At 32.0% G+C, this 16,803-nt stretch overlaps 1 protein-coding gene across 8 annotated transcripts in view; it reads left to right on the plus strand.

The window, feature by feature from the left end:
• Positions 1-16,803, plus strand: part of KANSL1L (KAT8 regulatory NSL complex subunit 1 like) — a 117,470-nt gene that overhangs the window by 29,432 nt on the left and 71,235 nt on the right. For 7 of the 8 annotated variants that reach the window (XM_073218161.1, XM_073218160.1, XM_073218165.1 and 4 more), the window contains exons 4-5: positions 5,970-6,167; positions 9,222-9,343. The exons of the other annotated variant lie outside the window; for it this stretch is intronic. In XM_073218161.1, the coding sequence (XP_073074262.1) occupies positions 5,970-6,167; positions 9,222-9,343 (320 nt within the window). The remainder of the gene's footprint in view (positions 1-5,969; positions 6,168-9,221; positions 9,344-16,803) is intronic. 8 annotated transcript variants of the gene reach the window in all.

Consider the following 16,803-nt stretch of genomic DNA (forward strand, 5'->3'; position numbering starts at 1 on the left):
TTGTTTCCAATTTTTATGACAGTAAAACAATGCTGTAATGACTTCCATGTGGTATGTGTTTTTATGTGTGAAACTGTGTAAAGCTTCGCTTGAATAGATGCTTAAAAAAGTAGAAATGCTAGATCTTGGGCATGGCCATCTTCAACTTTCCTGTACTCACTGATGTGTTTGAATGATCACTTATCTCACTGGCAGTGCAAGAAAACTCCTGTTTTCCCACATCCTTGTCGACATTTTATATTTTTTTGCCTCTTAATTTTTCCAGTGTACTGGCTGTGAAATATTATTTTATTACTATTTTAATTGAAATATTCCTGATATTTCAGGATTGGACCTCAGTGTAATTGCTTTTGGCTAAGGATTACGTTTTTACTGTTTTTTTTTTCTTTTGAGGTGGTGGTAGTGATAGTCATGGTTGTATGTGAATTCTTTTTAAATTTTGGGTACTATTCTTGGTCAGTTAGAAATATAAATCAGGCTGTAGCTTGTCTTTTAATTTTTTTTAGTGTATCTATTTTTAAACAGTTTTTTAACTTGTATAATTATGTGAATTAATGCTTTCCTTTATGGGTTTGTGGCTTTGTGTCTTATTTAAGAAATGTTATCCCTGATACTTATTTCTGTATTTGTTGTGAGGATAAGACCTTACTTTCTCTTTCCCACATGTCTAGTCAGCCCAGTATCTTTTTTTTTTAAATTATTTTATTTTGGTGTCATTAATCTACAGTTACATGGGCAACATTATGGTTACTAGACTCCCCCTATCATCAAGTCCCTACCACTTACACCATTCAGTATCTTTTTATAAATTATAGTAGTTCATCCTCATCTTTTGGTTTAAAATATCACTTTTGTCATAAAATATCACTTTTGTCATATTTATTGAGTGTCCATATATGTATAAATCTGTTCCTGGACTTACTAATCTATATATCTGTCTTGATTATACAGCTTTATAGTAAGTTTACTTTTAATACAAAAGTCAGCCCCTATATTGTTATTCAAATTTTTTTCAAATATTTTGTCTGGTTTTTTAGTCATAAAATTCATCCCCATCTTTGTGAATTTTTCAGTTTCTCCTGGTAATTCTGTTAGTTTTTGCCTCTTAAATTTTGAAGTAATACTGTTTGATAGATACCAATTTTTTATTCTTCCAGGTGTTTCTTTTATAAGCTCATATAGCTAGACTTCAAAAATCCACTGTTCCATTTTTATTTTTTATTTGCCCTTCTTCTTCGTTCTTTGTATTTGTATTTTGCTTTTTACCTATCTTTTGTTGGATTGGTAGAATTTGCTTCATTGCTGTCTTTTCCCTATGCTGGTTTGGAAGCTATATATTATAGTTTTATTCTTTTATCATTATTCCTAATTTTTAATGTATTTCCTTAGCTATAAAAAATTCTAACAAGGGCTAAAAGTTCTCAATATTGTTATACTTTTTTACTTAAAATATGGATCTTAATTCTATTTAACTATTTATTGAATATCTACTCGAATCAGTTTTTTTACAGTCAATAATTACATTTTTAACAGATTTCATTAAAAATGTGTATTATTTTTTTGTGTTCTAACTATAAATTTAGGTTACGAGTTAAGCTGTTGTGAGAAAGAAACTCCCAGATACAGTAGCTTTGTAAAGGTACATAATGCTTGGAACGATAGGGGGTAAGTACAGGCTGGTGGAGCAACTAGGTTATTATACAGGGTCATTAAGGGATTCAACGTCCTTCTACCTTGCTCTTCGCTGCCCTCTAGAGTGTATTGACTGCACTGTTGAACCAGATTGTAGTCATCTTCTGTTACAGCCCTCAGGAAGGGGGAAGTACAGCATAGTTTGTCATTATGTTGGAGGTGACTTGAAAGTTGCACTAGTTTGTCTCACACTTCACTGTCCCAGATTTAGCCACATGGCTGTAACTAGACATGTAGGAGTGAAAGCTGAATAATACAGTCTTTCACTTAGAAGTTACATGCCTAGCTAAAGCTCCAATAAGCGGGTAGGGTCTTTTAAAAAGAAGGGGAAAATAGGTACTGGGAAGAGTTTGCAGTTTCTGCTACATTACCTTTCTTTCTTGGTTTACTTATTCCTAAAGTACATTATTCAGCAGTTTTTTATATTAAACTCTTAACATTTAAGCTCTTGGTATGTCTGAAAATACCTTTATTTTACCCTCACTCTTCAGTGATGTTTTATGTTGATATAAAATCCTAATTTCATAGTTATTATTTTCCCTTAGCCCTTTAAAGATTCTGTTTCATTGTTTTTTGAATATCAGTATCAAATGAGCAGTATACTAGTAAATTGTTTTCCCTATGTAAGTACTCTGTCTTTTCTGTCTGGTAATTTAAACATTTTCTTCTTTATTTCATGTTCTGCATTTATTTTACTAATAGGCATCTAATTATGGGCTTATCTTTTTTTTCTCAAGAGTACAATTTTTAACTATAAAATCCACTGAATGACAACTGTATTGTTGTATCAGCATTACCATGACTGCCCTTTTAGTTATTGACCTTCTGTTTCCAGGAAAAGAGAAAAGTGCTTTTAGAACAAATTTGATGAAAAATAAACTTTCTTACACATGGATTTACATGTTCTATCAGATTTCTGTTAGATGTTCTGAGAGATTTGAAAATATGAGATACTGGAGAAGATGAATATTTGGAGTTATTTCAGTAGAAATGGTAGTTAAAGCTATGCTATTATAGCCATTTTAAATACAATTCATTTATGTCTCTCTCCTTTCTCATTTTCTGTCTTCCCTCCTTTCCTTTCACATATAGTTATTAGGTACCTAATACATGCTTAAGGTATATGGTGGTGAACAAGCCTACAGACTTCTTATATTTTTAGGGCTTACAATCTAATGGGGATAAAAATTAAGCAAATGGTTGCATAAATAAATGCTACTTTAATTCTAACCAGGGAATTTTTTTTATTAAGGTATCATTGATATACAATCTTATGAAGGTTTCCCATGAGCAACGGTGTGGTTACAGAATTCACCCATATTATCAAGTCCTCCTCCACACCCCATTGCAGTCACTGTCCATCAGCGTAGTAAGATGCTATAGACTCACTACTTGTCTTCTCTGTGCTATACTGCCTTCCCCGTGACCCACCTACATTAAGTGTGCTAATCATAATGCCCATTACTCCCCACCCATCCTCCCCAATCCCTTCCCATTGGTGACCGCAAGTCCCTTCTTGGAGTCTGTAAGTCTGCTGCTGTTTTGTTCCTTCAGTTTTGCTTTGTTGTTATACTCCACAAATGAGTGAAATCATTTTAATCAGGGAAAATTTAACATGGGATTTCCCTAGCTTAAATACATATTGTTATCCAAATCTTACCAGCTGTTTTCTTGGAACTTGAAGTATATTTTCCCACAGAAGCAATAATATAAAGAGTTCTCAGGCAATCCTATGAAGTCCTGTTTAACCTAAGTATTATTAAATATCTTTCTGTAACTTTGTAGAAAATGATATTCTACATGGTGAAACTGTGGACATAATGGAGATAATATACTGTTGTGGTGACTGGTCTGAAAAGAAAAAGCTGAGAAGGGAAGGTATCAGAGTCCTTGAGCCATATGGGTAGCCCAACCCCCCTGGGGTCTGCACATCAGAAAAGATTGATAAGTTTAAGGCTCTGTCATGAGTTTATATGCTGGTAGAGAAGTTAGACCATGTAAGTAGTTAATTGCTGTATAATGTAATATGCACAGTGATAAATGTTTTTAATAACATATAGAAGGCATAGGGAGAATACTTACTTTAGGGGTTAGTGTGTCATTCAATAAAGAGGTAATGCCTCAGTAAAACTTTGGAGGATAAATAATGTTTTGCTTGATGAACCAGTGGAACTGGAAAAGGGCATTCCTTAAAGGTTTGATGGCATGAAACAACATGATCTGTTTTAGGAATGACAAGTAGTGTGGTATTCAAAGGAGCAGAAACTGTGAATTGTGCAGGTATGGGAGAAGAAACCAGGAAATGATGAATATTGTTTGATGCCTTGTAGAATTTGGTGGTGATGTCTCTAGGAAGGTGAATGGAAGGGCAGACATAAAAGCCTAGGCTTACCTGTTCTGTCAGTAGGATTTGAGGGATCTGTGTGCAAGAATACTTTCCTGATGCAAGTAATTACTGTAATTACGTTTTTTCATTTTCAGCTGTCTTCACTGTGGCCTTCAGTTGTAGTAGTTTCCAAATCCTTTCAAGATATATATATTATGCAATTATGTATATTCTTTGCAGAGGGTACTGTGGTAAGAGTGGCAGGAAGAGGAGAAATTTTACAGTGACAGCTGACTATGAAACCATGAAGATTATATCTGTGCACTCATTTTTCCCCTTTCTCTCCTGTCTTCTTTCCCTCTGAGGGACCTAAAGGAAGAGAACAGTTGGATTGAAGAAACTGGGGGATGTGTGAGAAAGTTTAGCAAGTTAAGGAGTGTGTGTGTGTGTGTGTGTGTGTGTGTGTGTGTGTCGGCAAGTACAAAAGCAGCCAAGCCAGCCATGTGGGAGAAAGTTTAGCGAGTTAAGGTGTGTGTGTGTGTGTGTGTCGGCAAGTACAAAAGCAGCCAAGCCAGCCATGTGGGAGAAAGTTTAGCGAGTTAAGGTGTGTGTGTGTGTGTGTGTGTGTGTGTGTGTGGCCAAGCCAGCCATGTGGGAGAAAGTTTAGCGAGTTAAGGTGTGTGTGTGTGTGTGTGTGTGTGTGTGTGTGTGTGTGTGGCCAAGCCAGCCATGTGGGAGAAAGTTTAGCGAGTTAAGGTGTGTGTGTGTGTGTGTGTGTGTGTGTGTGTGTGTGTGTGTGTGTGTGGCCAAGCCAGCCATGTGGGAGAAAGTTTAGCGAGTTAAGGTGTGTGTGTGTGTGTGTGTGTGTGTGTGTGTGTGTGTGGCCAAGCCAGCCATGTGGGAGAAAGTTTAGCGAGTTAAGGTGTGTGTGTGTGTGTGTGTGTGTCGGCAAGTACAAAAGCAGCCAAGCCAGCCATGTGGGAGAAAGTTTAGCGAGTTAAGGTGTGTGTGTGTGTGTGTGTGTGTGTGTGTCCCTGCAAGTACAAAAGCAGCCAAGCCAGCCATGTGGGAGAAAGTTTAGCGAGTTAAGGAGTGTGTGTGTGTGTGTGTGTGTGTGTGTGTGTGTGTGTGTGTGTGTATGTGTGTGTGTGTGTGTTAGTCAGCAAGTACATAAGCAGCTGGGAGAAAGTTTAGCAAGTTAAGGAGTGTGTGTGTGTGTGTGTGTGTGTGTGTGTTAGTCAGCAAGTACAAAAGCAGCCAAGCCATACTCATTCTTCCATTTACTTAGATTTCAGAAAATACTCCATCAAAGTTGAGAACTTCTCTCTTCATTATTAACTCATCTACTCTGTAAGCAACAAGATTGTTGGCCTACAGAGTACTTTTCCTCAGTAGTGCAGTCCTGCCTGTCATTGCTGGCTAGCAGCAACAAGGTTGGGGCTTCATAGAGTGCTCTGAAAGGAGTTAATATAAAGTTAGATTGTTGTTTGGATGTTTGTAAGTTTAGTATTTTAATTTATGAAATTGTAAGTACTCTAGAATAAAACTCAAGTGGATGTGCTAGTGACCAAAATATCTGATAGTTATACTGGGAAATGTCCTGCATTTCAGTCTGATATATTCAGATTGTTCATATGTTCTGTGTATAAGGCTTTAACTTTATTCAAAATATGTCATGTTTTTAACGCTAATACCTAAAACCAGTAAGACAAAAAATAACTTCATGTATATAACTTATAACAATATTTTACAAGCCTAACTCATCAGGCATACATGTTACCTTAATTACATGTGTTCTAAGTCAGCCAAATTTTCACAGAGTTAAAATTGTATTTTAAATTGTACTTTCTTATTTCCAAGGTACAAGAAGTATGGTTTCAAGCGCATTGTAACATTATAGTTGATTTAGCAGTCAGTTTATTTTTATTTCAACTCTTTGCTGTTTGCCTAGGGGATAGTGATCCTAGAAGAATGTCAACTCCCAAAAGATATTTTGAAAAGACAAATACAATTTTCAAACCAAGCAGTTTCATTAAACACTACAAGGAATCCCCAGATTCCTCAAGAGAGTCAAGATCCTTTACCAGAACAAGATTATGAAATGTCACCAAGTAGCCCTACACTACTTCTTCGCAACATAGAAAAACAGGTAATGTTAAGTAAGAGTAAGGTGTGAATGGTATAAAATGACTTTCAATTAGTTTTATTAACTATATAAATAAATGTGTTTGCTGGGGATATTGGTTATTACAGTTGGCCATTTGACATCAAGTACAAGTAAATACTTAGCATATCACTAGTCTATTATAATGTTGATATAATTAAGACGATGTATATATAATATTAAAGTATTAGTACATAGCCACAGGGTAATAACCCATTTATACTAGTGTTGAAAATCAGTACCCTTTCAGTTTGACATTAGTTGTTTCACACTGTGGAATAATGTATTTGCTTGGTCAGTCAGATCATCAGTCAGATCTACTTTCTTTACCTGTAGGTCACTATTTATCCTTTGGAAATATGTTTCTTGTATTTTTTTCTTTCTCCTTGTTAGCATCAATGTGTTGGACCAGAGTTAACATCAGAATTAACTAATTTGCAAGGCCCAGTGCAAAATAAAATTATATAGCTCTTTGTTAAAAACAGTTTTTGAGAGTTTTAAGTCAGTGACAGCAGAGCATTAACCAAGCATGGGTCCCTTCTGAGCTCAGCCTTGTGCAACTGACTGCACAGATTTTGGCCCTGGGTATTATGTTCATTTTAGGTCTCATTGCTGACAGGAGTGACAGAAGTTTTGGTAAAGACAGGAACCAGGAGTTGTGAGAATAATAGTAATTACTCTCAGCATAGTGAAAATAGAGGAAAAGGTTGCAGAAGGGGCAGCAGCATAGGTAATTAGTGAATTGCTCTTGAATCATATGTGCTAATAATATTTCATAGGCCAGTTTTAAAAAAAATAAGAATCTTAGCTCCATTTTCAAATACTTGTTGAAGAAGACAGTCTGGGGGTGAGTTAAGTGGCAAGGGTGGCAGGCCTGATGTCACATCCATTTTTATTGAGACAGTCTATTGGTATAGACAACCTATTGGTATATAATGGTTCACTGACCATAATGGAACTTGAATACAGATCAGGTAATCTTTTGAGTTAATTAAATTAATTGTGTTAGAGGAATGTTTTGCTTACCAAAAAATTTATTTTTGGTAAAATTTATAAAGTATCTCAAAAGTCATTAAAGAATTGGCAGTTAAAATATAAAGGCATTATTGAGTTGTAGATGGGTAGCAATTTTTAAAAATAACTGATTAATGGTATTAATGCATATTTGCATTGTTAGATAATATGTTTTATTCATAAAAAAAGATGTTTTTGTTTTAGAATTTTAGGTAATTTAAAATAAAGATATTTTCATTGTATGTTTTCATTACAAACCTTGTTATCAATAGCCAGTAAGTGTTTTGACTTAAAGTTGATTAGTTTTTGTTTTCAGAATTCAAATTATGCCTCTCCTAATTTTACTTTTATTCTTATTTTTACTGTGAATTTCCTATTCCAAATTATGGACTCAGGAATATGAGATTTTATTGTTCTGGAGTGGAGTAGTTGTTAGAGTTAAGCTAGGGGTCAGTCGTAATGTCCTTCTGGGCCAATTATTCAAACATACCCAAAATATTCAAACATACCTGACTAGCAACCACCAGGGGCTTTGAAGATTTGAGATGATATTTTTGGAGGTGAAACAATTAGAAGAGTGTATCAGTGTTTCAGACTGAAAAATATGAGGTAATTTATAAATTTCTTTGTATGCAAAATGATAAGTATTCATTTAGTAATGAATACTTGCTAAAAGGATGAAAAAATCTATTTGTATTGGTGATTTTGAAAATTAGCTTTAAATATTAGTAATAATTTTTTTAAGTTATTAACTATATTTTTCAAGAAAAATGATGAAAATGTTTAAGTGTCTTTCTCATGAAAAACTTCGAAAAATTCAAATAGTTCATTTAGTTCTGTATTTTTAGTTTCATTTCTAACAGCATGTTTTTAGTTTCATACAAGTAGTTTCAAAATAATTATTTCTTATATCCCTCTATTTTATAATAGAGTATCTTCCAGTAAATAAAAATGATAAAATAAGTCAATGTTTTAAAAAATTTAGTCACACTATATTAAGTGAGAAAAACAGGTTTTAGAAAACGGATGTGGTATGATTAAGAGAGTATGTGTGTGTGTATACACATGCTCATGCATGTTATATATACTCATGCTCCATATATTAAAAAAAAGTCTAGAGGGATAAATATATACCAAGATATTAGCAATTGTTTACTCTGTGAATATGATTATATTTTCTTTTTTTACTTTAAAGAAAAGATTTTCTTTTCCTTTTCTTAAACCTCTATTGTTTTTCTTTTTTCTATAACATGGATTACATGTGTAATAAAAGTAATTGTCATTCTTTTGTAGACATTAACTGTTTCCGTTGATGTGACCTGTTTATTATCATTATTGTAGGTGATTGTTTTGAATATACACAAATTATTAAACATTACATATATATCACATTTAAGTTTAGGGTCAAGGTCAATGAAAATTTTGGGTACCTAAAAAAGCTATTTTTTGAATGAAGAAAAACATTGAGAGACACCGTGGCACTGGATTCAAGTCTGAATTTGAATCTTAGCTCCATTTCTTACCAATGTTGTACTCCTTGATGAAGTCCCTAGCTGTACTTGGTTTTAATAATAGTAATTTGAGTAATTCTAAAATTATCTACTTTGCAGTTTAGTTTTCAAAATTACAAATATGCTATATTTTGTTCCTAGTATAGTGCCTGGCACATAGTAGGCACTTAATAAATTTATAGCTATGATTTTGTTATTACTAATTTGTTTGCCTCAAAGAAATATATAGATGTTATTAGCTGAGTTCAAATATTTTAGAGGATAGGATGAGTAGATAAAGGAATTACAACAAAAAAGGAATGTAGAAAAGCAGGAGTAATTTAAAAGGTAAATTTACTTTTTATAAATGGAAAGATCAGTAGTAGTGTAAATCATCTTTGTACATTAAAATATTTAATGAAATATAAGTACTTAATTTTTTCATGAAGTTAAGCTTTTAATAGGCACTAAAGGCCTGAGATTTAACTCACATTTCTTGCTTAGCAGTAGTAAAAGATTGACTGTTTTTTTGCAGAGTGCAGAGTTGACTGAGATCATCAACAGTTTGGTTGTACCTCTCACGTTGTCCCCAGCTTCATCACCCATCTCCTCCAAATCCTGTAGCCATAAATGTTTGGCTAATGGCATTTGCAGGAGGTAAGTATCAGGGAGATAGCTTTGCTTCTAAATTTGGCTTTACTTTATTTTTATTTTGTTTTGATTTTTAAGTATTGTAGCTGCTTTTTTTCTTCTTACTTAAGCACTATTAGAGTACAATTAATAGGCCACATCTTTAGATAACTCCAAACTTTCATGATTAAGGTAACTATAAACCTGAGAATGAGGGAGAAAGCTTTCTGGGAAGTCTTATAATGTCTCTAAAAAAGAAAAAGTTATACCATTTGCTACAGAAATACTACCATAGTTAATAGACTTTCCATTTTGTATGTTTTATATAGTCTTCAGCTCCATACTACCCTTGTTAAGTCATTTTAATAAAAACATAGATATAGTTTGGGCAGAGAAGATTGGTGGTTATCATCCATAGAATTCAGCATACATTTTACTCAGTCATTTTGTATCTCAAATTTGTAAGGTAAAAATTTTTTAAAAAATGTAAATACTATAAAGCTCCTACAATCATTAGCAACTTATTATGTAATATCAGCAAAAATATATGTATATATTATGAATCCTAATTCATTTTTGGGAACATTTGTTTTCTTTTATTTTGCTTACTTTTCTCTTTGAATCTTCCCTTTCAAAATGCAATTAGAATTAAGATGCTAATAGAATATCATTTTGTGTATGCATCTCATTTTTTTTCAAGTACAATTGTAATGTGGACATCTTTAAACTATCATAGAGGGCTAAGTATAATTTATTATTGGGAAATATTTATTTTAATAATTATATGATTTGTTATTAAGATTTTATAAATAGAGCATGAAAGGAAAAGAAAATTTATACCATGGTGAAAATTATGCTAAATAGCCATCCCATTCTTAATGAGATTAGTGGATATAAACCAAGCCTTAAAATGCTATTATTTGATTTTTATTTCTAGTTTGTTATTTTTGAAAATCTGATTTTCAATACTTTTACAGTTTTATTTGTGTTGGGTAATTTATCAATTATTCTGTTTGCTACAGAAACAATTCTATTGGTTTTGTTGACTTTATATTCATTCTTCATATCACTGATGTTTCACTTTGAAAGAAAATATTCTTATGTGTTCTATAGGACAACCATGCCTTCATTTATGAGGCATATTAATTAATATCCTAATTAAGAAAGTCATAATTATAAGCTGAGCTATTAAACCGATTAAATTTGTGTGTGAACATTATGATTTTTGGCTAATCCCATTTTAGGGAACATTTTGTTTATGTAACCAGGTATTTACACCATTACACATATTCTTAAGTGTTTGTGTGTTTGTGTATGTACTTTTATCTTATGTACTTGCGTATATTTTTGATCATTCATTTACACAGTACTTATTACATAACTATTTGCTGTATGACATGGTGTAGTCAAAGGCCTAGGGATAAAAGGATGAAGACAGAAGTCTTCCACTTTTACGTAACTCACAGTTTAGTAAGTGAAGCATGTAAATATTTAAAATATGATGTAATAATAATGGAATTGTGTGCAGTTGTGTGAATGTCTGGTTTTAATAGCTGTCAGAATTGAAAAAGATCCCACATAAATGAAAGAAATGTAACGTTGGCTGTTTAGCAAATCATGATTCTTTTTCAGTCCTGTCTATTAGCTAGTTGAAATCAGTAATTGCTGTTTGTCCTGATGTCAAGTAGTTGTTCCTACAAACCAACTGGAAGGTTTATTTTTGAAAGTTTATAACAAGTTCAAAACCTATTAAAATTCTTTGTTTAATAGATTTTAAAGAAGATAAAATTTGTTCTCTTTTTGAACTGTGCTGATATAAAAGTATTTTATTTTATTATACTTTATATTATTATTTATATTATATTATATTTTATATTATATATATTATACTATATATAATATCTATATTATTTATAAATAAAAATATATAATATTTATATATAATATATATATTATATAAATCTAGAAATATATAAAAATATATATATTTATATTATTTATAAATAAAATATATATTATATATGATATATATATTATATTATACTAAATATTTATATTATTTATATTATACTTTATATTATACATATTATACGTGAAATAAATACATAAATTTATTTCATGAACTTATTTTTGACATTTTTCAAAATTCTTTCTATATAACATGAGTTTATTTCATAAAGCAGTTATTTTCACATTTGTTGTCAAAATATTATATTTATCTTGAAGGGAAGACTATAATTGTTTTCTAACATTTCCTAGTAAATATAGCTACCTTTCATCAAAGAGAAGGTAAGCAAATTTAGAGTATTAGAGCTTTTGTTTAAAGTGTATCATTTATCTTTTTTAAATGTCTTATTACCAGATAGCCAGCAAACTGCTGTGTGAAACCATAGATTTAGGGATACTCCTGGTACCATAAAGTTTATATAAAAATTCTATTTATGATAATATATAACATAATATACAAATATATTTAGCCAGGAACATAGAAATTGGAATCTATTGCAGATAACTGAGTAAAAACTGAAGGAAAAGTAGAAAATTTTAAGAATTTGTGGTCATTAAGTCAGATGCCAAAGAGAGATACTAAGAAATATTTCTTGGTTTTATCAGTTATATAAATTGAGACCTTAGAAAGAGCAATGAAGTGGCATGACAGAGAGATAAGAGTGAGTTAATAAGACAATTGGTGATGACGTAAAGAAGAGTCAAGATTACACTTTCAAAACTGCTTACTGTAAAGGCTGTAATAAAGTGGATGTACAGAGTCAGGGAAAGTGTTTTTTTTTTAAATGGAAGAAATGTAAGCATCTCAATTAAAATAAAAGGAAGGGAAAGAGCTAGAGATGAGAAAGGTAGAAATACATATCAAAGTTATGGCAGAACTTTATGATAGTAAAAAATACATTTTTTCTTTGAGAGTGGTATGAAAGAGGGTAAGATGGATACAGATGCAGTTTATAAAGTGACTGAATCAAGTTGAGGGGAAAAGGGAGCTGAAGGAGTCAGGTGTAAAGGTTTAAACAGACATTGACAAGGGAAACATTGTCCCTTCCCTTTGTTTCCCTCCCCTTCTTGTAGCATTAGCGGCCCACCCCTGGAGAATGTTGTTAGGTGGTTTCTAGTTGTTTTTCTAATTCCTTAACTATATTTAAAAAGTACTAAATTGATATTTGTAAAACTAGTTAACTAGGATTTAATCTAAAACTAGTCTCTAATTTAACTTTTTATGAAACATGTGTAGTATAAATTTAACAGATTGTTAAATTCTATAAATTTAACAGATTGTTTTATGTTACTCAAATTTGTAAATACTACCATATATTTTGCAAATTAATTGGAGACCCAATTTTATATTCTATATACTTAATATATATAATAAGTATACATAAATATATTATAGAGTATTATTTTATATTATAGTAATACATGAAAAAGCTTTGCTTTGAAGATATGTGTTGAAGTAATAATAAGCCTTTTGACCTTGGAGGAAAATGTCAAATGAGGCCTGGTTTTATTTTTTATATCTTGCTGTTTTTTTCAATATTATTATTATTTTTTTCCTTCACATATAATTGTATGTAAAGAAAATATCTCTCAGACTCAAAGCTTTTCAAGAGTCAAGGGCTTAGTCTATTTAATGTTAGACATTTATCAGAAAATATTTTCTGAAGAGGTCCCTGTTAAGCATATAAATATGATTTATTTTCTGTATTGTGAAGGTAAGAGAACTTATCATTTGAATAAGAATTTTTAAAATGTACGTAATATTTACCATTTTAACCATTTTTAAGTTGGCATTAAGTACATTCACATTGTTACGCATCAGTCACAATCGTCCATCCCCAAAGCTTTTTCATCTTCCTAAACTGAAGCTTCATATTGATGAAATAGTAACTTTTCATTCTTCTGACTTCCCAGTCCTGGCAACCACCATTCTACTGTGTGTCTTAAGAATTTGACTACTCTTTGTATCTCATGTAAGTGAAATCATACAATATTTGTCCTTTTGTTACTGGCTTATTTCACTTAGCATAATGTCATCAAGGTTCACCCATATTTTAGCATGTGTCAACATTCCCTTCCTTTTCAAGGTTGAATAATATTCTGTTTTATGTATAGACCACATTTTAAAAAATATTGTAATATAGTTGAAATACAATATTATATTTGTTTCAGATGTACAACAAAGTGATTTGATAATTATATACATTAGTATATGTTCACCTCTATAAGTGTAGTTTGGTAACTAACACTGTCAACTAAACCACATTTTGTCCATTGATCCTTGTATGAACATTTGGGTTGCTTCCACCTTTTGGCTATTGTGAATAATGTTGATATAGACATAGATGTACAAATACCTATTTTTAGTCCCTGCTTTTAATTTTTTGGATATATACCTACAAGTAGAATTGCTGGGTTGAATAAGACTGAATTCAGAAATTAGTGAATGCTGCTAATGATATTTCCAAACCAAAAGCTAAGAAAACCTGAGAACCCAGAAAAGTGAAGGACAGCAGTTTACTTTTGTCTGAGGCCAAATTCTCACAAAATTAAGTTAAGGTTTTCATAGCTTTGTGGGGAAAGAAAGAAAAAAAATCAGAACCAAGTCCAGAAAACTCAAATGAAGTTTTAATAGCTTATGAGGTGATGAAAGGTAAATCAAAGCCCATGGTCTTGCTTATGGTAGGGAGGTCAAATCAAATCTTCCCCATATTTAGCTGGGACCACCCTTCTCCAAGGGCTACACCCTCACAGTAAATGTAGATCACAAGAAAAAAAGTTTCCCCTTTCCCACCCTTAGGACACCATGGGGAGAATTGACTTGGTGCTAAGTAGAGAAGATAGAAGAAAAAAAGCAAACCTATCTTTGAGGTAGTCTTACCCTGGTGGGGACTTCCACATGGATTTTCATTCCAAATTTGCCCCAGTGAGTCATCCAAAGAATCCCTATTTAAAATGGTTCTGGAATGGTAATACTACAAGATAGATGGCAGAGGCAAATGCAGATTATTTCTGGAGGAAGGCACCTTCTTTTCAGCTCCAGGAAATCCTCCAGAATTATTTTTCAAGGGTAATGATTAGAGCACAGTCAAATATAGTAAAACATGTGAGAAGACAGAGCAATGAGAGTAAAAAGGAGAAAATAAGAGCAAAAGCAGATCATAAAGTTTTCAGATGTTAAAATTATCAAACATTATTTTTTTCAAGTGCTTATTCTGATTTTAGAAATAAAAGACAGACTTGAAAATATCTGTAGAGTAGAAACTATAAAAGTGATATATATATATTTGAAAAAGGTCTAAATAAAACTATGAAAAATACTGAAAAACTGAGTTTTCAGCAATGTGAACACAATTGAAGGGAGAATGTGTAACATGGAAGACAGATTGTAAGAATGTAAGAAAAAAAGAGACAAAACTGTGGATGATACAGAAAAGTCAATTAAAAATGTGGATGACATATTGAACAGGTCTAATACAAAACTTCATTGAAGACCTGGAAAATGAAATAGGAAATTGAGCAGAAGCGGTATTTGAAGAGGTATTGGCTAAAAAAATATTATCTGATCTGTTGAAAGGCACCCAATTCAGGAAACCAAACAGAGCCCTGAGCAGGAGAAATAAAAAGAAATCTACCCTAGAAATACAGAGGAAATGTGAAAAAAGCAGAGATGAATGGAACATCTAAAGGCACAGTAGGTGGGGGGGACGAGGAAGACATTTACCTTAACTGAAGCCAGTTTCAAGACAGCTGACTTTTCAAGGGTAGTAATAGGAACCAGTGTACAGTGGAATGGTTATCTAAAGGTATTGAAAGAAATAACTTGTCTACCTAGAAATTGTATATACAAAGAAAACATTTTTCAAGTCTGAGTGGGAAACACAAGGTTTTCAGACAAATCAAAACTGAAGTGTTTGTCACTGGTGAACTTAATTAATGCTAACCATAAAGTGCAATCTTCAGGCAGTAGAGTGGTGATCTAGATGGATCATTTGAAATGCAAGAAGGAATAAAGAACAAATAAAATGGTAAAGAACTGTACATATATGTAAACAAACAGTAGTAAAATATGTCTAGTGGGGTTAAAAAAAAACATCTGGCAACAGTAGCACATAGGTCAGGAGGAAGGTAAGTGAATTTACATTGTCCTCAGTCTTTGAATAATTTAGGAAGCCAATAAAAGTGCTGATTTAACTTGCAGTCTTTCTGTGTTAAATATGAAGAGGAGGTCCCCATAGGGGAGGGCCCTTCTTAGGGGCTGATAATGTTCCATTTCTTGACCTGAGTGGTGGCTATGGGACAGTGGAGGAGTAGGTGAGGCATTGCTTCGTATTTATAAGTTAAATACAAGATAAATATTTTATGTACTTATCTATAAGTATCTTATCTACCACAATAAAAAGAAATTGGTTACAAATTATGTACTTTAAAAAGGATAAATAGAAAGAAATACAGTGGCCATTACAGTCTTAAAAAAGTATTTAAATGGCATTATTCATCCTAAACCTGCGAGCAAAATCTGACTAGTTGAATTGTTAAAATTTACATTGTTAAAATTATAACCATAGAATATCAAAATTTTAAGACAGTAGAAATGTGATACTAATTTGTTGAAATGGAAACAATAAGAAATCTCATTTCAATATGTTACCTTAATATTTGGTGATAGAGACTGATGCAGCTATTGATTTTATGATCCTTACCCTTTCTTTATCTGTCAGATATGTCTTAATCTAGGATGTCTGTTCAGTCTTTTCCAATGAAAGCATTCGTACATGCTGTGGAAAGCAAATGAAGAATGGCTAAAGAAAAGAACCAGTTGCTGTATTGTATTTTTAATTGTCCCCTATCACCTGAAAAGCAGTCTTATATTCAGTTGTGAATAAGTATATACCCAGCTGACATGTATAAATTAATATGAATATCAGACCTAATAATAGCAGAATAGTAATAGTAAGTTGAAGAATCTGTTAGTAGGTAGATGCAAATTGTGTATTTAAAAGTAACAAGAAATATGGTCATTTACTATGATAAATAATACATATTTGCCTTTATGTTCTTAAAAGGCATTATGGTATCTAAATATTCATATTCTGTCTGTTCCAGACATTTTATAAACTCTAACCAAACATTTGACAATTCTAACCCAGTCTTTACAATCATATTATCTTAAAAGATACATGTTTGATCTATTAAAATATAGTATGCCACTCAACAGATCATTAAGAGTTAAATGCATGTCTTGCAGTAAACATACTAGATATTGGGAGACAGTACATGGTTGTGTGAGAAGTAAATGAAACAGTATGTAAAAACTCTTATAACAATGCCTGGCACGTAAACAGATTAATAATATTTATTAGTCATTGATATTTTTATACAAGTATATAAAGTATATTACAGTTGTAGATATGGTCTACTATTTCTTTTATATCCTGGATAGTGTAGTAGGCAAATGATTTAGGACTGTTCTTACTCTT

The sequence above is a fragment of the Manis javanica genome, chromosome 12, assembly GCF_040802235.1.
Source record: "Manis javanica isolate MJ-LG chromosome 12, MJ_LKY, whole genome shotgun sequence".
Taxonomy (NCBI): domain Eukaryota; kingdom Metazoa; phylum Chordata; class Mammalia; order Pholidota; family Manidae; genus Manis; species Manis javanica.